Source organism: Micromys minutus (genome assembly GCF_963924665.1).
Source record: "Micromys minutus genome assembly, chromosome: 14".
NCBI classification, from domain to species: Eukaryota; Metazoa; Chordata; class Mammalia; order Rodentia; family Muridae; genus Micromys; species Micromys minutus.
In genome coordinates this window covers 1,822,771-1,842,355 of record NC_137983.1, presented here as the reverse complement: position 1 = coordinate 1,842,355, position 19,585 = coordinate 1,822,771, and the positions used below count along the sequence as shown (strand labels likewise).

General features: G+C 55.9%; 3 protein-coding genes across 5 annotated transcripts; 2 read left to right on the top strand and 1 right to left on the bottom strand.

Moving 5' to 3' along the window:
* Positions 1-675: 675 nt before the first annotated feature.
* On the top strand, positions 676-2,377 carry UBA52 (ubiquitin A-52 residue ribosomal protein fusion product 1). Of its 2 annotated transcripts, none has more exons than XM_080928692.1 (4): positions 676-709; positions 1,381-1,491; positions 1,624-1,710; positions 2,112-2,377. In XM_080928692.1, the coding sequence occupies exons 2-4, from the start codon at positions 1,389-1,391 to the stop codon at positions 2,306-2,308; spliced, it is 387 nt and encodes a 128-aa protein (XP_080784818.1). In that variant the 5' UTR covers positions 676-709; positions 1,381-1,388; the 3' UTR covers positions 2,309-2,377. The 2 variants fall into 2 exon arrangements, with proteins under 2 accessions (XP_080784818.1, XP_080784819.1); XM_080928693.1 differs by having other exon boundaries at positions 690-709; positions 1,378-1,491.
* A 1,054-nt stretch (positions 2,378-3,431) lies between these two features.
* REX1BD (required for excision 1-B domain containing) lies at positions 3,432-5,774 on the top strand. The gene is made up of 5 exons (XM_080928689.1): positions 3,432-3,527; positions 3,609-3,691; positions 4,237-4,441; positions 5,056-5,132; positions 5,570-5,774. Exons 1-5 carry the CDS (start codon positions 3,459-3,461, stop codon positions 5,640-5,642), a joined length of 507 nt encoding a protein of 168 aa, XP_080784815.1. The 5' UTR covers positions 3,432-3,458; the 3' UTR covers positions 5,643-5,774.
* A 324-nt stretch (positions 5,775-6,098) lies between these two features.
* Positions 6,099-16,797, bottom strand: CRLF1 (cytokine receptor like factor 1; the record flags this gene model as incomplete). 2 transcript variants are annotated; one of them, XM_080928667.1, is made up of 9 exons in its annotated part: positions 6,099-6,252; positions 6,429-6,476; positions 6,569-6,756; positions 8,716-8,884; positions 8,953-9,110; positions 10,396-10,565; positions 10,691-10,820; positions 11,049-11,330; positions 16,674-16,797. In XM_080928667.1, the coding sequence occupies 9 exons, from the start codon at positions 16,795-16,797 to the stop codon at positions 6,232-6,234; spliced, it is 1,290 nt and encodes a 429-aa protein (XP_080784793.1). In that variant the 3' UTR covers positions 6,099-6,231. The 2 variants fall into 2 exon arrangements, with proteins under 2 accessions (XP_080784793.1, XP_080784794.1); XM_080928668.1 differs by having other exon boundaries at positions 6,429-6,471.
* Positions 16,798-19,585: the final 2,788 nt, after the last annotated feature.

The following is a 19,585-nucleotide window of genomic DNA, read 5'->3' as shown; positions in this document are numbered from 1 at the left end:
ATTTCCATTTTTTTTTTTTTTTTTTTTTTAAGAAAAGGTATTTTCCCAGTTACTTCCACACCTGCTTTTTGCCTGGGGAATAGTTAAGAAACAAAAAGAGCCACACAAACAAGCTCACAGGAAATTTAGCTCTCTAGCGTCCGGTGATTGTGTTTTTGTTTGAAACAGGATCTCACTAAGGCTGGTCTGGAACTCTGGGCCACACTGGCCTTGAACTTCAGTAATCCGCGGCTTCTGTCCCCCAACTGCTAGGATTCATTTCTTTTGCGTGTGCGCTCCGGTTAAAGTGGGAGAACAACTCAAGTCGGTTCTCTTCCCTCCACCATGATGGTAAAGTCCCTTTTACTCGCTGAGTCTTCTCACTGGCTTTGAAAGAAACTTACTCTGTAGAGCAGGCTGGCCAGCGCAAATCTACCTACGCCTCAATTAAACGAGAACCTGTCCCCGCCGGAAAGGCAGCTCAGGACCCTCCCACAGGAGCCGCTACCACTCACGAGCTGAAGGCGAAGCTCCACCCAGAAGCGGCTCCAGACAGTCCGGCTTCTCTTGCCAGGACCCAACATGGCGCCTGGCGAAGCCCGGGACGGGGCGACGTGCGGCGCAGATTGTGACGTTATGCGCAGCGTGCTCAGTGCGCAGGCGTCCTGAGAGGAAACTGGGGGTTTCCGGTTCCGGTGTCCTCTTTCTCTTCAACGAGGCGGCCGAGCGGGTTGGTGGCGGCTGCGTTGCGGATGGGCTGGTGGCGACTGGGCCGGGCTGGGGACGTGGTGGGAACCAGCGAGGGGACTGTAGGGGTCTGCGAGCGCTCTTTGGGATCGCGCATGCTCGGTGGGACGCGGCCGCCGTGACCTGGGCGCGCGGCGGACACGCGGCAGCCCGGCCCGGGAGCTGCGGGCGGAAAGACCAAGAACTCTGATCTGAGCTACAGAGCGAGTTCTGGGCCTGTTCTGAGACATATTGAATGTTTGGTTTCAGTGGTGGCCATACAGGGAGTTCAGGGCCAGCCTGTGCATGGGGGCTGTGGCCACCCAAGCCTGGGAAGTTTGCTTTGGCTAAATCTTATCTCAAAAAAAAAAAAAAAAAGCCGGAAATGGTGGTGGTGGTGTACTTATCTCACTTCAACACTTGAGAAGTAGGTTGCAGTGAATCTAGTCTGCCCTTGCTAGGATAGGATCCTGTTTGGTGGGACTTGCCACCCCACCTGGTGGTGATGACTAGAAAAATTGGGACTGGGCAGAGTGGGAATACTGAGCTTTCGTTCGCAGCAGGATTGACCTTTTTGGTAATAAAGGTAGCTAAGAAATAAGCAGTCTTAGGTGGTTACTAAAAGACGATAATTCTTGGCTTTCTCAACATGTGACTCCTTGCACTGCGTAGCAGACGCCAACATGCAGATCTTCGTGAAGACCCTGACGGGCAAGACCATCACTCTTGAGGTCGAGCCCAGTGACACCATCGAGAACGTCAAGGCCAAGATCCAAGACAAGGAAGGTGGGCTGTGCTGTTCGGGGCCCTGTCCTGGGGGGGCGGGAGTGGTTAAGGCGCTTGGTTGCCTCTGAGTGAATGGGGTGGTCCCAGCTCCTGCCGGAAGGAACTTTGACCAGTCTGGTATCCCTTGCACAGGCATCCCACCTGACCAGCAGAGGCTGATATTCGCTGGCAAACAGTTGGAGGATGGCCGTACCCTGTCTGACTACAACATCCAGAAAGGTAAGGACTGTATTGCTGGTTAGGGCAGGACTTGTCACCTGGCATGTTTGTGTCATAACTTTATGAGTTTACTGTGGGTATGTGTGGTGTGTTTGTGGACAAAGGGAAGAAGACAGCTTTTTGGAATCAGTTCCTCTCTACCCTGTGCAGGCTTCAAGGCTTGAGCCCAGGTCACCAGACAAGCCTGTGCGCCACTACTTGCCAAGCCTTTTGTAGTGGAGGCTTAGGCCCAGACTGTCCGGGGTCCTAGTGGCTCATATTAGCCTCCAACCCTTCTGAGCAGAGCTGTTGCCTATTTATTCTGTGATGTCCCTGCCACACCCACACACAAATCTCTGCAGCTGACAATCCTGTTGCCTCTGGAGGAGGTTCTTTGGCTCAGCTTCTCTCCTCTTTTCCAGAGTCCACCCTACACCTGGTCCTGCGACTGCGCGGTGGCATCATCGAGCCGTCCCTTCGTCAGCTTGCCCAGAAGTACAACTGTGACAAGATGATCTGCCGCAAGTGCTATGCACGTCTGCACCCCCGTGCAGTCAACTGCCGCAAGAAGAAGTGCGGCCACACCAACAACCTGCGCCCCAAGAAGAAGGTCAAATAAAGCTGGGGCTATGCCTGGCCTGGGCCCCTGGGACCAAATAAAGGCCCCTTTCATCGACTGGAGCAGTAATTGGTGTCACTTTGGACTGTTCTTTTCAGGGATGGGGGAGGGCCTTTGAAAAGGGGATCTCAGCATGTAGCTCAGGCTACAAACCTTGCAGGGTAGGATGGCAGACAGGCCTGTGCCTCTGCTGCACCCAGTTTAGGCCTCTGGTTGCAGATGGCTCTCTGCTTGTGAACTGTGGGTAGAAAAGACTAGTCCTGGGCTGCAGGGTCAACCAGTGTGTTAAGATACGAAATTGTTGGAACCTGTGTAAGAACGGAGCCCACAGTGCTGCTGTGGAGAGCTGGTGTGTATGGGGAAGCTCTTAGTCTGTGCAGGGACCACAGTTTAGGGTCTCTGGAGGTGCAGTTAACTCAACAGCACTCCATATGCCAGTTACGTTACTGAACAACATGACACCAAGTCTCACCGTCAGCCCTGTTCTGTTAGGCATGGCACCGGGGATCACAGGCACACTTTGGGGGGGGGGCTGGGCACTCTAGGGGGCCTGGGACAGTTTCGAAGTCATTTGAAAGGTTCTGTGGCTTGAACCGGATAGCCAGCGGATAGCCAGCGGTTACAAGTCCCGGTATATGGGAGGGAACCATTCGGAGATTCTTCCTCAGTCTAGTAGGCCCGGCGTTATTTTGGGTTTTCTGGTCTGTATCCCTGGCTGTCCTGGAACTCACTGTGTTGTGGGCTCCTAGAGACCTTCCTGTCTCTATCTCCTCAGTGCTAGCATTAAGGGCATGCATTGCCCTGCATCCCATTTCAAAGGTATAGTTTGAACAGTTTGGATGCACTATATGAGGTGACATCAGTGATGAGTGTCCTGCAGACAGGTTTGGGTAGCCCTGTGAACGAATGATGGCATTGGGTCCAGCCCTGAAACAGCAGCCAGTGTTCGGTCACTATAATAACACCCGTGCAAAAATACTTGTAGCTTTAACTTCGATTGTGACCCTTTTGCGAGGATCTGGCGGATGTGCTGGGACTAACTAGTTGCTATAGAGTTCAAAGGCAGCCAGGTGCGCGAGGGTTGGTGGTGGACCTCCCGGTCGGTAGGGGGCGCGGTGGCAGTTCCCAAGCGACGCTTGACTGCGCAGTCATGCTCGCCGCTGCCGCAGAGGTGGTAGCTGCGGACAGCCCCGGGTCTGCGGAACCTGCATGGGCTTGGGTGAGCCTGGTGCGGGTGGGACTGGCGCGGGGCGGCGGGGCGGGCTCGGGGCTCTGGCTTCATGGCCCCACACCCCTATAGAGAGACGCCCCGATCGCTACGCTGGTGCAGAGGATCCAGCAACTGCAGAATGAACGCGCACAGGCCTTCCGCCGGCTGGACCAGTGAGCCGGCTGGGCTGGAGGAGGGGGCGGGCCCTGGGAGAGCTTGCCTGTGGGGTGCCTGCGGGGAGGAGGCTGGATGCATAGCTGGGAGAAACTAGGTTGTGGACTTGGTTGGAACAGGTGGGGGGGGACAATCGAGATCTGACCCAGGAGATGCGGGAATGAGGTAGCCGGATGTACTTGGGGGCGAGGTCTAGGAGGGTGGGTAAAAGGGTTGGTGACACAGAAATCTGTCCGGTAGAGCACGTCTACTCCGGGAAGTTGTGTAGAGCTTGGGGTGTGGCCCGTAGTAGCAGGGTAGAGAAGAATGTGACTGTGGCCGTGGCCTGGGGGGGGGGGGGGAGCCGCTGTGGCGTGACCCTCCACCAGATCCCTCAATCCTCCGAGCGCAGAGATAGGTAAGCTCTAGCTCTGTCCTGACAGCAGGTCGCCCAGTCTGTGGGATTCAGGTTTGGCTTTGAGTAGGGTGGGTCATCCAAGTGGCTGGAGCAGGGAGCGTGGTCTGCTCAGAAGTGTTGGTTTAGCATCGTCCCTGCCCACCGCAGAGCTCACCGTCAGTACCTGCTCAGCGGTCTGCACCATGACTTCCCGAGTTACCGGAGTGTTGTGCATGAGGTGACCCAGGCCTTCGCCGCTGCCTCGCGGGAGGTACTGGCATTGGAAGCGGAGCTGGCGGGGCCTCGAGCGCAACCGGTGCTCGCCCGCCACGTGCGCAGCCTGCAGGAGCTAGAACAGAGGCGCTTAGCCACGGTAAGACCACCAGCTCTCCTTCAGGGTGGGGCATAGGCCACAACTCATTCCCAGCTACCCGCCCTGCTATTTTTGCCACACGCCTCGAAGCATTTGGGCCTTCTTCTGGTCTTTTCTGCCTGCCTATATTTTCCTCTCCGAGTTTGCTTATTTATACCAGTCCCTCTGTAAAGCTATCCCAAGAACCCTGGGGACCCAACAACGTCAATCACTGTGGCTGTTTCAGTCCCTCTCCAACTCTTATTTATTAATGTTGTAGCGCACAAATACCCTCAGACACTTATTTATCATCCTTGACCCAGATCCCAAGGCCCCACCTACACTAACCTTACAGCCAGTGTTAACAGGGGAGGAGCTTGCCCACTATAAACATGTTGGACTTTGGTCTGGAATTCTTAGTGCAGAATCCCAAACTCTGCAGAGCCCAGATTTTTTTCCATCCTGGAAATAAAACTCCCATTCCTGCCACCATTACCTGGCTTTTCCAAACTATGACCATATTCTGTACTGCCTTCCACAGGAGAACCTTAAAGCAAACCATTGCTCCCTCCTCTCCTGGCCATCCTTCCCTCTGTGTGGCTTTTGTCTACTGTAACTCCCATTTCCCCCTCCAGGTGGCGCTGCTGCAGGTGATGGGGACACCTGGTGTGTCAGAACAGGACCCTGAAAAGTTGCACCAGCTGAAAATAAAGTGAGCCCCGTGACCTACCACCTTACACTGGCACCTTGGGTCGGCAGTCAGAGGGCATGCATTCTGACCTGCACTCTGGTGTTCCTGGATGCATGCTTCCTAGGATCATGTCACCTACACACTAGCACTGCTCTCAGGAGTTTGAACATGACCAGTCATGCTCCCCTGTGTGAACCCCTACAGTTCTATTGCAGGCATGCAGAAACATCCTAACTTAGTGGTGACGTGCACCCCTTCCCCCATCATGGCCTTTCCCATGAGCCCTCTGTGACCCACCGAGCCACCCAGCCCCCTGGGCATGCTCCCAGGCTGGGCTTGAGGTTTGGCAGCAGACAGGAGGGCCTAGGGCTTGCCATAACCCCCCTCCCCGCTAGCTGTGCAGCTCAGCTAATTCACCCCATCTGGGTTTTATTTATAGTTTCCATCCGCTCTTGTAGGGTAATTAAAACCATGGAGGCGATCAGCGAGGTTCTGCAGGAACTCAGGTTTGATGCCGAATCTGCCGAGTGAGGGTGGCTCCCCAGGGACCAGAGGAAGACAGGAAAAGAGGCCCATGGCGTCCAGCCCAGCCCTGACCGCCAGCTGGCTGAGGTCGTGCCCTGCTGGGCTGCCCTCCAATGTGCCTCACGCAATAAAGAATTCTCCCTCTGCAGCCTTTCCATCTGCTCTGTATCTTGGGATGAGTCGGCTACCTTGGGGAGGGGATTCCTCAGAACAGGGAGAGCAGGTGTAAGATTTCACAAACCCAAGGAGTTCAGGACAGGTAGTGTTCCAGAAAATAGGACTGAAATTTAGAGGTGAGGGTGGTGTATCAACCCCCTAGAGCACACAGGCCCCTAACACACTGGCCATCAGGGGACCTGAACCAACTCGTTTATTTAAAGAAACTCTTGGAGGGTCCTGCAAAAGCAAGGTCATTACCCCAACCCTGCCCTCACAGGGTACACCCCAGGTTGACCATCGTGAGGACTGAAGCTGTGGTGGGAGCTCACTGGGCCCCGGACCCTGGTATGTTTCTTTTGCCCCGAAGTAACAGTACAGAGGGGCTCCAGTTCAGGTGAGCCTCCAGGTCTGAATCCAGCAGGAAGATGGCCTAGCCTTAGAGTTTAGCCGGCAGGACCTGAGGGCAGAAATGAGGCCATACTAAGCCTGGGCATCTTGACATGGCTCCCTTTCATTCAGTACTTGGATGATGGTGCCCCATACTTCGTAGGAGTAGGTGCTAAATGAACGCTAAGAAGGAGGGGGAAAGGCCTTCTAGACTGCCGAAGCCCTCACTCACCCGGACCCCCTTACCTCTCGCCGCACCCCGTCTGCCCGAGGGCAGGATCCCCTCGTCCTGTGCTTGGAAAGAAGAGCTGTGGTGTTGTGGAGGCTGCACACCTGGGTCCCTCTCAGCTCCTTCACCCCCAGGCAGGCCTCCCTCACTTTCCTACCTGGTTTCGGGTCTTGTGTGACTTCTGCATCCAAGCACGCCACTGGTCGTACAGGCGGAAGCTAAGGTTCGAGCAGTACGCGTGCTTCTTGAGCCAGCCGAGGAACTGCTTGAGCTCGCGCCGCACCGGGCCCGAGCTGGGCTCGCCGCCCCGTGGCTCGCACACCCCGCCGCCCGGGCCCGGGCGCTCTAAAGAGAGTGGAGCGGCAGTGTCGGGGCGCGGCCGGCAGGGGGAGCGCGCGGGACGGCGGCTTCCCATATCGGCCCAGCCTCGGTCGGGGGAAAGTTGGGAAATGTGTCAGGTGTGAACCCACCGTCACCCAGAGGAATGGCAACGCCACAGCGATGGAGACGCGCAAAGGACGGAGTCAAATCAGTGGGAGGCAAAACTGAGTGTTCGGTCGGAAAGGAAATCAATGGAGACTAAATGGGGCCAGACAGACTCTAGGGACATGGACAAAGCATGGGACAGACCAAGACAAAGACCTAGAAAGCAGAGGTCCTGAGAATGTACCCCTAATGACCGGGAGGAGAGCCCCTCCCACAAACGTGGTAGCACAAGCACTTGGTAAGTTGAGGCAAGATAGCTGCAAAATTAAAGCCAGCGACTTACCTTCGATTGCCTGTGACAATCCGAACGGGGTAGGGGTGAGGGCTGGTGGGAAGGCTCAGTGGGTAATTGCATTTATTCCAGCCCTAGCCCCACATAGTGGAAAGAGCCTATTCACAAAAGTTCCCTGACCTTTGTGTATGTGCCGTAGCACGCATGCTCACGAAGGCACACACATCAGACAAAAACAAGCAACTTAAAAAGTTGTTTAATTACGTTAGAAAAGTGAAAAAGGAAAGCTCTGGGAAAGAGAGTGACAGAAATGGAGGGAGACAGACAGCAAGCACAGACCAAGAGGTGAGTCGGAAAGATAAGCCTGAGAGAATTCTCGGGTGAATGGAGATGGGCTGAGAGGACCGAGTGGGAGGCCAGCCCTTGGGTCCAATCCCCAGCCGCAGTCGTCCCCCAGCAGGCCAGCGGATAAGGACATCGGCCTCACGCCATAAATAAAACTGGGGACTCGCTGACAGGCCCTGGCACAAGCCTCGGCCCCCACAGCCCCTGCTTACCTCCCTCCAACCCTACCCCCGGCCTCCCCAGTCTCCCGGGCGGACGCAGCCGCCTGCTGGCTCCCGTGCAAGAATCGCAGGTGCTGGGCACGAGCAAGGGCCAAAGCTCCAAGGCTCTGGCCCCTCCCGGCTGTGTTCACTCCCGCCAAGCCCAGAACCTGGAGAGGCCTGGATGGGGGCTGGAGAGCTTCCTGGAGCTGGTTTTGACCCTCTCTTCCACCAGGAATCTCTCCGGGCCTCAGTTTCCCCATTATTTCATCATCAGCAAACTGAGCATATGCGTCTGTGTGAGTTCAGAGTTTCAGTGTAAAAGTGTTCTCTCTGGGAGAGTGGGGGATGGGAGCATCCTCCTCCACTGCCTGCAACTACTAAAGTGCCTTGGGCCATGCTGCCTAAACCTGACAGTTGGGGAAACTAAGGCCAGACATTTTAAGCAATGTATTTCAAAGAAGAAAATGCAGATCCATGGGCTCAAAGTCTGCAAGACAAAGGACAAACTTTGGGCCCTCCTACCTTGAGAAAGGGACCCAGAGAAGATAAAGAGGGCTCGTGCAGGCTGCCTAGGTGCCCTTATATTAAGGGTAGGGTGGCCCAACAGTCGAGACCCCCATGTGGTAGACACAAGGCACTGTGTGGTCTATGGATTGTGCGGGCGGGACCACGTGTAACATTCTATTTTATGTAAAGTTAACTTAGAAGAGTCTAGACCATTGGTTAAGAAAGCCTGTTTTCAGTTCTCTCCCAACAGGTCACACTGTTGCCCTCCATCCCTCACCAAATGACAGACTAAATAGAATCCGGAGCCTTAAGTGTAACACGGCTAGTCTCCTAAATGGCTGCTGGCCATTGTCTGTGGAGACAAAAGGACCAGGAGTTCGAGGTCCTCCTTGGCTACATACTGAGTTTAAGGCTAGCATGCGCTACCTGAAAACGCTGCCTCAAAAAAAAATAAATAAATAAATAAAGGAAAAAAAGAAACAGACTGGGTTGGGGTTTTCACGGGCTAGCCGGCCCTGGAGAGGTGCTCACCACTTCGAGGGGTGGAGGCAGCGGTGGGGTGGCTCCACTCGCTCCAGATTCCCGCCTTTTTCGACCCATAGATCCCGAATGGGTTACAACGCACTTGGACGAAGTATACGGTGCCGGGCTTCAGGCCCGCGAGACGGCAGGAGGTCTGGTTGCTGACGTCATCCACCACCTGCACGGTGAAGGAGGAGTCAGATGCGGGGGGCGGGACCAGGGGCGGGTCCGGGGCGGGACGGGCACCTTCCAGTCCACGCTGTCCTCCACGCGGTAGCGGATCTGGTATTTGGCTTGGAAGAGGAAATCCTTGAGAGCTGGTGGTGAGACCCAGCGCACACTCAGCTGGTCCTCCAGGCCCCCAACGCGGCTCACGTGCACGTCGGGTGGGGGATCCGTGGTCACTGGGGGTGGAGCAAGCCTAGTCACTGGAGATGCTCTTTGTTGTTTCTGAGACAAGGTTTTACGGTGCAGCCCTAGCTGGCCTGGAGCTCGTTATGTGAATCAGGATGGCCTTGAACTCAGAGAGATCCTTCTGCCTCTGCCTCCCCTGATGCTGGAATTAAAAGGCTTTTGCCCAGCCCTGAGGACTCTGCTTGATGAGAATTGTCTAGGGACAGAATTCCCAGTGGTGTGTAATCTAGGCTACTGTGGCTCCTGCAACCCTATCTGCGTTTTCCAGACCCCACTCCCACCACACACACCTGTAGGCTACTCACCCAGGCCTGATAGGCCACTGTCATTTAATATTCCAGAAACAGCTACCAGCAGTTGCTATCACTGTGACTGTCTCTGATGGAAGACACAGTCCAGCTGGGGTGGAGGTTAGCAGCAAGCTTTCTCACTAAACAGGAATGAGGCTCACCCAGCACCTGTGAGCATCACCCAGCATCTAAGAGGCCTGAGTGCCAGTATTAAGTCACAACCTGACTGTTAAAACTACTACTGTCTGTGTTTTGAGCCAGGGTCTCACCACATAGCCCAGAGTAGTTTCAACGATTGTGATCATCTTGTGTTTGCCTCCTGAGCCTCAGGATGACAAGCTTTATTATATATCACTCCACCCCGGGGTGCTGTTTGGCTCTATCCCTTTGTATCCCCACCCCCATGCCCACCTCTGTTGTCCTGTACGTTACCAGGAACCTCTGAGGGGCAGCTGTGCCAGCCACAGGGCACAACTGAAGGTTAGATACCAGGAAGACACAAATGCTCTGGAAATGATCCAGGGACACCCAGGAACCCTTCTGGGGGGCTATTGAGAAAGTACAAGCTGATCTCTCCCCCGAGTCCTCAGTGAGGCACTTGAAGGGTTAAATGGCCCAGGCTGCTCTGGGCTGGGAACACCCTAATTAGATTAGGCCCAATTCTGTTCAGGGATCATCCACTTCCTGCCTCCAACCCTCACCCACCCCCCAGCTCAAGGCCTCAGCTTCCTGGGGCGCCTTCTGACCTGGGCGCCCCCTCTCAGATCCCCTAGGACTCCCTCCTGAACACCTGGGCTGCTGAGAGGGAGGGTGGTCAGGCCAGGTGTTTTCTGCAGTGTGTGTGGGGGGGTGGGGCGAGTCTTTGCATCAAGTTATGAACAACAGCTACCCTGCAACCACCATGCCTGTGGCTAAGACTTATAGAAGAACCAAAAAGGCTTGGGGAAGCCCTATTGGGAAAACCAGGTGGATAGTGGGGGCTCACCCACGTCCAGGACATCCAGCGTGAGCACATCAGATCTCGCTGAGCCCAGGCGATTTGTGGCTTCCACCCAGATCTCATAGGGAGTGAAGAGGGCCAGGTCTTTGGGAATGTGGCAGGAGTGAGGACCCACAGTGTGATATTCCTCACATGTGTTGTCCTGGCCATACCACCTGTAGAGGCAGGAGAGTCCCTTTTGTCCTGCTTCCTGCAACCGCAGGGTTCAACAGGAACATATTTGATCAGAAAAGGCAAGTATCGCCTGAAGTCACACACTAAGGTTAGGCTGGGCACCAACCTCAGCTTGTACTTGAGGGAGTAGTTGGTGTGTAAGAATGTCTCCCCGTGTGCACCCGGCGTCCAGCGGCAAGTGAGGTCCTTCATGTTCCGGGACCAGCAGCTGATGTTGAAGGGCTTCTCTGGGGGGACTACAGGAAAAAGATAACAGGCTTTTCTAAAGCAGCTGGGCACAAAGGGGAGAGTGTAGCCACAGTTGTCCCCAGAGCTGCAACACCTGTACCCAGAATGACCATGCCTGCATGCAAGCTTCTTTTCCACCACAGATTGCCCATGGCTCCACCCCAGGACAGAGGACCCAAGCTCTACTCTCTAAGTCTGTCATTGCTGCCCCCCAACTATCCCGGGGCCCCACTTACGGCCAACATAGAGGCAGGAGCCAGCCAGAATGCTGCCATCTCGGGCATGGCACACCAGATTGTCTCCTGACTGCTGCCTGGACCCATTAAGGTTAGCCAAGGCCAGGGCCAGTGTGGAGGTGTTAAGGAGGCGGGACAGCTCAGAGGGCAGGCGGCGACCATTGAGGGTCCAGTAGAGACCCTCAGCAGTGGCCCCAGGTGTGTCTCCATGTACAGAGCATGTAGCTTGCAGGGAGGAGCCGATGAGAAGAGTAGGGTCCTGGGGGCTGATCACAGCTGTGTCTGGGATCAAAGAGACACTTGTCAGGCATGTGATGAGCCAACATCAAGTCCCTCACCCTGCCTGGATGTCCCAGAGTCTGGAAGTCTTGAGCAGGCACTAATTTTCACCCATTTTACAGATAAAGAACAGAAACAATGAGGCCCAAGCACTCATTGAAGGTGAGGGGGGATGGAGGGGGCTGGAGAGATGGCTCAGTGGTTAAGAGCACTGACTGCTCTTCTAGAGGTCCTGAGTTCAATTCCCAGCAACCACATGGTGGCTCACATCTATCTGATAACTTCTTCTGGAGTTTCTGAAGACATCTACACTGTATTTACATATAATAAATGCACCTTCCCCAGAGAGGTGCTACATGCACTGTGTGCTCATCACTCCAGCACCTGGAGAGGAAGGCAGGAGAATCAGCAGCTCAAGATAGGCCTTGGGTACACTGTTGAGTGTAGCTAGAGCTACAGGAGATCTTATCTCAAAAGTTAATCCCTCAGCAATCAGGGGCCAGGGAAATGGCTCAGTGCATAAAGGAGACTGCTGCTAAACCTGAGGACCTGAGTTTGAATCCCGGATATGTACTGTGAAAGGAGAGGGCTAACTTCTTCAAGTACTCAGACATTTACACGCTGCAACACATATGTACATACACAAGCACAGAATACATTTTGGGGTTTGGGGGAAAGGGTGAGAACAGGGTCTCACTCTATCCCTGGCTGTCCTGGAATTCAGACATTAGCCTGCCTCTGCTTCCCAAATGCTGGGGTTTGAGTATGCATTCTGCTGAGTGGCAGGGCCAGGTCTTTAGTTCCAGCATTTGGGAGACAGGGGTAAGTCAGTCCCTGAGGTGGAGGCCAGCCTGGTCTGTAGAGAGAGTTCTAGAACACCCAGGGCTGGGCTACACAGAGAAGCCCTGTCTTGAAAAACCAAAGCTGACACCAAACCAAATCAAAACCAAAGAAGTATATTTTCATGCCCCATCAAAACCAAAATTTAAAAGCATCAGTCGTAAATGCCTACTCAAATCTAAGTAATTTCAATGAATTTATTATGGCTCCCTGTGTGTGGGCACACTGTAACACAGGTGTGGAGGTCTGCTGACTGCTGTCTGCTTTCTCCTTTCACCATGGGGTTCCAGGGACAGAGCTGGGGTCATCTTGATTGAAGGCAATGCCCTCACCCACCAGACTGTCTCGCCAGTCTATAAACATTTTCTTTATTTTTCTTTTTCTCTTAAGATCTATTTATTTGTTTATTTTGTGTATAAGCACACTGTAGCTGTCTTCAGACACACCAGAAGAGGGCATCGGATCCTGTTACAGATGGTTGTGAGCCACCATGTGGTTGCTGGGACCTCGGGAAAAGCGGTCAGTGCTCTTAACCTCTGAGCCATCTCTCCAGCCAATCTTTTCTTGTCTTGACAGGATCTCACTATACGTAGACCATACTGCCTTGAAACTTGGCATTCTCCTGCCTCAACCTCCAGAGTTCTGGGATCACATGAACCTCCAAGCATGGCCTGCCTGGTTTACCTATTTCCTTCGTCTCCTCTTTATCTGTGTAGGTGGTGTCTTTTCTCTCTGACACCCTAACCTCACACGTGTGTTTCTGCGGAGTGGACACACCTGAAATGAAAAGTCTTAGCCTGGTAATATTTGTCATCCCAGCACCCAGGAGACCAAGGTAGGGGACCACATATTGCTACAGAGATTGCTACACAGCCAGACCCTGTCCAGAGGAGAAGAGAAGCCCTGTTGGTGAACAAGGGCAATCTGAGGACTGAGCCTTCGTTTTCTCTCTGTGCCCTGCTTGCATCCCCGTACATGTTGGGACTGTGCAAAGGACTGCTCCCGTGTTCTGAGCCACAAGGCACAGCCACAGAAGCCCACATACAAGGCTCTCTACAACTGTCTATCAGGACTCCCAACTCTCCACCATCAGACTTCCTAGTGCCACTGTGATGGCCACTTAGGACGTGACCTCAATCATGTGACCAACCCTGGGGGACCTCCCTGCTTCTTGCCTACCTACCCTTAGGGCAACCCACTACTGTTCTACTTATAGGCTGGGACCTCAGCAGGACTGACCATTGGCCATCCTTGTCAGCCACACAGGGAGGTACGGGGGAAGTTTCACAGGGAGCTCCCAAGAGACCAGCAAGCCAGGCTGCCCTGCGTACCTAACTCCATTCAGTTCTCTAAAGCCTCTTTTTTACTCAGGTGAGATAACTCATGCTTCATTCATTCATAGCCTACAGTGTGCCAGGAACTGAGGTCACCATAGAAATAAAGACACAGCAAGATACTTATCCTTACTAACTGTGGTGGCCCACACCTTTAGGGCCAGCACTGGCAAGGCAGTGAGTCTGTGGGTTAGAGACCATCCAGGACCAGCCCTAGAAACCCTGTCTCCAAAGGAAAAAAGAAAAGGAGGAAGAGAAGAAAGGGGGCTAGGGCTATAGCCTTCTGTGTTTGAGGCCCTGGAACTGTTGTTACCAAGAGCCAAATGCAGTGAGTAGGTAGCCACAGCTGGGCAAGGGGGGAGGTGGGGCTCCACGTGCAAAGGCCCTGGGGTAGAAGCAAAGGAAAGGTTAAGGAAGACTGCAAGTCTCTCACCCTTAGGAAGGAAAATTGAGTCTTAGGTTGGCGTGAGAGGGCAGAGTATTGGGGAAAAAACAGAAACAATTCCCCCAAATAAAACCCATTCCCCAAGAGACTCAGAGAACAGGGGTTGCACCCACCCCCGGGCTCCCGCTAAGAAGCTAAGCTTCAGCCCTGGACGGTCCCTCATGCTGGATGAAGTGGCACCGACATGCTTCTCGGGCAAACTTGGCCTCGGGAGGAGGCGGGTCTTGCTGAAGCCTGCAATCGCAGTTGCATTTGGGGCTTGTCCCAGGGCTCAGCGGAGGTCTCCGCGTCCGTGCGAAGGAGCAGGAGGAGCAGGCCAGAGCGGAGGCGGCGGGGGCCAGGGGGCCGCCCTGGAGGTCCCAGGCAGCCAGCCGCCCGCTAATTCAGAATTCCTTCGGCATGAACTGGGACGTGCCAGCGTCTCTACCCCGGCCCACCCACCGCTTCCTGCCTGGGCGCCCCCATCAGCAGGGTGGGAGGCACTGCCCCGACCCGGGACCCCACAGCCTGTACTCCTAGGCAACGATCACACCCCAATTTCCATCCCTGGCCTTTGTCTGGCCAGGAAGGGGACTCTCTGGGGGGTCCTGGCTGGGGGGTAATGCCCTTTTACCACACCAGCCTGGCCTGGATTCCCCGGCAGCTGCCCTTCATGGCTTGAGGGGGGGAGGGGGACAAGGCCAAGCCAGCCTGGACCTACGGCCAAGCTTTCTCCTTAGAGCAACTGGTACAAACCCCAAAAGAACTTAATACACCTGGCACCCCCTTCCCTGATTTCCTCCATAAAGCAGGGACGACGTTCTCTGGGCTGGGACTCCCGAGCACTACTAGCCTGGCTGGCACCCTGTAGCAGCCAGGCTAAAGGACTCCAGTCTCCCTCTTGGCTTCCACAAACAATGGACCAAGGCCACTGGAGACTGGGGCGCACACATGCCAAGCTAGACCGAGCAGCAGCTGACAGCAGCCCCCTAAGCCTGGAGAGAGAGACACCCCTCCTTCCCTCCACAAAGCTGGGGCCTATACAAGCTTTTCCCCTCCCAGTGCGGCGTTGCTGCCATTATTAAAAAGAACACCATGTGTTTTAAAAGGGAAAAGTGTGAGATTCCCTGAAAGGCCAAGGGGAAGGTGGCCTCCATCCCAGCCGTCCCCCAGGGGTCCCCATCTCCTGTCCCGCTGGTACCTGCATACACTTTTACGACCCATCGGCCGGCTGGTCAGGTGCTAAGACACACCGTAAGTACAAACAGATTGCAGAGGTGTGAGAACCTCTTATTTAATTTCTTTCCCCCTTAAAGGAAAAACCACACGCGCCACCCCCACTACCTTCGCCTGTTGCTCTGCAGCCCGCCAGGAAACAAAGCTTAACGCTATTGGTGGCATTCAAAAACTGCCCAAGCTTGGCAGGACACCAACTCCCTGGAAAGGTCCCGGGTGTCACCCCGTCACCTGCCCAGACGTCTTGGGCAAGCAGGAGTGTGAGTCCTTGTCCCCTGACTAGAGAGGAAGGGTGTCCATAGACACCGCGGACAAACTGCACAGGCTACTAGCCCCGGAACAGCAGCATAGCCTGGTGCCTCTGCGGTGTGGCCTGTGACTCCGGATGGGGTCCCGAGAGTGGTTGCGAAAGATCTCCAGTGCACTCGGCCATATGCGTACCCCGGTGTTGCCTCCCCTGTGAAATGAATGTAGGACCACGAGTGCGTGCATGAGGGTGGGGGAGAGAGAGAGAGAGAGAGAGTGTGTGTGTGTGTGTGTAGAGGATGGAATGCGAGCGCCGCGATGGTGTGCGAATACGCATCTGGGCTGCAGCGCGCGTCGGAGGGCAGGGTGACGGGACATAAGCCAGTGGGGCTCTTTTGTGTGTCTTTGGGTGTGTCCCAGAGAGGGTCTGGATGTGGAGACCGCATCCTGGCGGGAGTGTGTGCGTTGGGTGATGGGGCCTCAAGGCCAGGAGTTCCTTCTGGGACAGTGGGGTTCTCTCGGCAGCTGATCCCCACTGGGTGCCCCTTAGACAATGAAGTCTAGGCTCCCGGTGCCCGGACACGCTTGCTCTCGCTCCTCACCGAAAATTCAGTCGCTAGAGGCTCTCAACCCAGCGCAGCCTGAGTGAGACCAGTTGTGAGTCCCACCAGTGGAGAGGACTTCGAGGATACCAAAGCATGGGGTCCGCTACAGGGGGAGGGGGCGGCGCCGGCCCCACGGAGAGGCAAGTCCCGGGGGACCCCGGGCTGCATGCCAGGCGGACAGAACAGGAGGGCTCATGATAACGCTCCACCCTCCCCTCGGGGATCATCACTTTGAGGGGGGAGGGGACCCCACTCCACGCCAGCACCCAACCCAACGCACCCAAGCGTGCGCCCCCGGCCAGGGAGGCTTCCCTTTCGCTCTGAGATCCAAGACGCAGACGTGCGCCCCGAGTCGTCCCAGCACCCTAAAGGGAGGGGGGGTCCCAGGACATTGCGATGTCCCTCAAAACAAGCCTGGCCGGATAGCCTCGCAAAAGGGGACCCACATAAAAGGCCCCTGATGAATAACGGGGTATTCTTGGGCTGCTGGGTGGTGGTACCATGAGTCCCACAGGTGAGGGCGCCCCGAGGGCCGCCTTCCTTTGTTCCCGGGCCGTCCAGGTGGCGCTCGCGCCCCCTCTTCCATCTCCCGCAATTACCCCCCGGGGCGCTCGATTCCGGCCTCCCTGGGGAGGTGGGGAGCAGGGCGCACGGTACTCACGGGCTACGGATCCGCCCCGAGGCAACCCGAGGACACAGAGCAACAGAAGCGACCACAGCGAGGACAGCGGCCGCGGCTGCCGCCGCGCGGATTGGGCGGCGGGGCCCGGGCGACCGGCGGGCATGGGGGTGGCGCGCAACAGGCGGTGACTGCAACGCCGGTGTGGGGCGGGGGAGACTCTGCGGGGTGCAGATTGGGGCTCGGGTCCGCACGCACGTCACTGGGCGCGGACAGCGAAGGCCGGAGCAAGTCTGAGCAGCCGAAATTGACAAGGCGCTAATGCGCCGCTCGCCCCGCCCGGCCCCGCCCCGCCCCCGGCCCGGCCCGGCCCCTGGGGGGGGTGATCGTGGGCCCCGCACCGGCCTTCCCACCGCCCGCGGGCACCGCGCGCCCCACCCGACCGGCCTCCGCCCAGTCACCACTCCTGGGTGTCCCATCCTCCTGCGCGAAGCCCCCCACTCCTTCCCCACCCGCCCGTGGGACCTCCCTCTCCGGTCCCGCCCGTCCCATGCTTCCCACCCCCTCATCTGGGATCTTGTACCCTTAACTCCGAATGGGTTCCTAGCTCTCAGCCCTGGTGCCTTTCCAGGATCCCCTCCAGTCTACCGGGACCCTTCTTATCCGCCTTTCCCGCCCCTTGCGGCCCCCCCGCATAACCACATGGGTTCGCCATACACATATCGAGAAGTACCTGAACCCGTTCATCCTCTCTTTCAGTCCCTCTTCCTTCCCCAGAGAGTTTGAAAGTTGCCCCTAGTCCCTTGCCCTGGGCGCACGGGTCTCACCGGTCCCTACCCTAAGCCTTCATTCCACCTTTTCCATCCTGGTGCACACACAGCCTGGTCTCGCGCAGGGGACGTGGGTGGGGGCTAGCCAGAAGGCAGGGATTCTCCGGCCTCCGTTCCCTTCTCGCCTGTCCTCTCTGCGGGTGTTAGGTATGGAGATGTTCGGGAGAATGCACAGGGAGCCCCTATGAATGGGCACATGGGGAGAGGTGTGTCCTTTGGGGAACGGGACCGAACCCCGCATTCCCAGTTCCCAGGAAGGGCACCGGTGCAAGAAAGTTCTCCCTAGACTTATTCACACCCCCCCACGGAAAAATCCACTCAGCGGCCCGCGGGTGGGGTGCGCCACGCGGTGAGTAATCACTGCGGCGGCCGCCGCCCGCCAACTTCAGGTAACGCGGGCAGCCCGGAGCAACGCAGAATTATCTCCGATTGAGCGCAGACTTCTGTCTCTGGGTTATTTTTGTTGGCCACTGTTTGGTGATTTGGGGACCCCTCCCGGACCAGCCCAGACCTGGCATCTTCCTGATCGCGTCTTGTCTTCGTCTCCACCCTATCCGGATGCCCACAAACGGAGGTCTCTGGCCTGTAAGGTCTTCGCTGGCGGGGCGGCGTTGAAATGCGAGTTCCCGGGTGGTCCCACCCCACGCTTGGGTAAAAGCCCCAGCCACAGCTCCCTGAGAGTAAAGGGCTCGACTTCTCCCATACAGTCGTTTCCTTGGAGGCTCAGCCCCTTCCTTAAAGGTTCTCCAAGTAGCTTCAAATGACAAAGGAGGAAAATACAAACTAAGTCGGCCATTGCCATTTCGAGGGGGGCAAACCAGGCCTCTTGTGCCTCAGTTTCTTCTTTGTACAGTGGATAATTTGGGACCAACTAAAAAGTTCACGTGGGAAGAATAAAGTACGGAAAAATTATCTTCCAAAACTTAAAATCTGATTAGCACAGTATGGTGAATGGGTTGAACTGGCCTGAAGGTCCCCTCTGAGAAATGTAGCCAGGTGGCTTAGGGTTTGTGGAGATGGTGGGTCTTGGCTACATTTCCAGGATCATCGCTGCCCCTCCCCCACAGCGTCTGCTTCCGTCCGCATAGGTAGGGAGGCAGGAATCTCGGCTCCCGGGAGGTTTTTTGAGCAAAGATCTTTATTTTCTCCCCCCCCCGAATGCTCCGCCTCCCAGTCCCGGGTGGAAAGGGGGTAACTTCCCTTATGCACCCAGGTGCTGCAGGCAACGTCCTGGGAGCTGCGAGACTGAGTGCTTTCCCCTTCTTCCCACACGGACAATCCATCAGCAATCCGGTTGGCCCTGGTTCCAAAACACACCCCCATCCTGAGAATCTGACCCCCCCCCCTGGTCCAGGCCCCTAGTCCTCTCCCCGGGATGTTGCAAGGCCCTCCTCTGGGGTTCCTTCCGCCTTCCTCCTGTCTTTGTTTTTCACTCCAGGCAGAAGAGGCTTTGAAAAAAGTGGGACCCAGCTCTGCCTTGCCACCCTGTGCCCACACATATGCTCCCATCTCAGCTCCCTGGCTGTTTGGGCTCGTTTTCAGTTCTTTGACTGTGGCTTTGGGAAAACTTCCCTCGCGCCTTTCGTGAATTCCCACTGCTCCCCAGCGACACCTTCACTCTTCCACTGTCTTTGCAGCATAGCCCTAAAAAGCGCCTGCTCTCTGGCCACTTAACTTCGCCAGTCCTGAATACCCGAGGGCCCCCAGACCCCATGCTGCTGGGCCTTGTGAAGGCCAGAAGAGTTAGGTAAATGCAAAAAGAAAAGGCCATAAAAAGAATCCTGCCCCCTCCCCAAGTAGCCAGAAAACAACACCAGCTAGTGTCCTGCAGCTGGGTTTCAGAGTAGGGTACACACACACCCCTCTAAGCTGTCTGACCCAAGCTGGCAGACAGCCTTCTCTGGTGTTTGACCTCTGCCCTCTGAATGACCTTTACCCTTTGGGGCAAAGAAGTTGACCTTATGGTGCACCCACCCTTTCCCTGTGTTCCCAGGAAATTAACTCTTTCCTCCCCAGTCCAGGCCTTTCTTTGCTTAGGAAAGGAAGGTAGTCGTGGTGTACTTTCTGACAAATATTGACCTAAGTCATTGAAGGTGGCTGGGAATGTTAGAAGGGGTGGGTGGA

Excerpts from the sequence above, each read along its gene's own strand:
- UBA52 (XM_080928692.1), top strand. The coding sequence starts at position 1,389 with ATGCAGATCTTCGTGAAGACCCTGACGGGCAAGACCATCACTCTTGAG. Across the intron at positions 1,492-1,623 it reads CAAGATCCAAGACAAGGAAG|GCATCCCACCTGACCAGCAG; the intron begins GTGGGCTGTGCT and ends TCCCTTGCACAG. Across the intron at positions 1,711-2,111 it reads TGACTACAACATCCAGAAAG|AGTCCACCCTACACCTGGTC; the intron begins GTAAGGACTGTA and ends CCTCTTTTCCAG.
- REX1BD (XM_080928689.1), top strand. The coding sequence starts at position 3,459 with ATGCTCGCCGCTGCCGCAGAGGTGGTAGCTGCGGACAGCCCCGGGTCT. Across the intron at positions 3,692-4,236 it reads GCCTTCCGCCGGCTGGACCA|AGCTCACCGTCAGTACCTGC; the intron begins GTGAGCCGGCTG and ends TGCCCACCGCAG. Across the intron at positions 5,133-5,569 it reads TTGCACCAGCTGAAAATAAA|GGTAATTAAAACCATGGAGG; the intron begins GTGAGCCCCGTG and ends CCGCTCTTGTAG.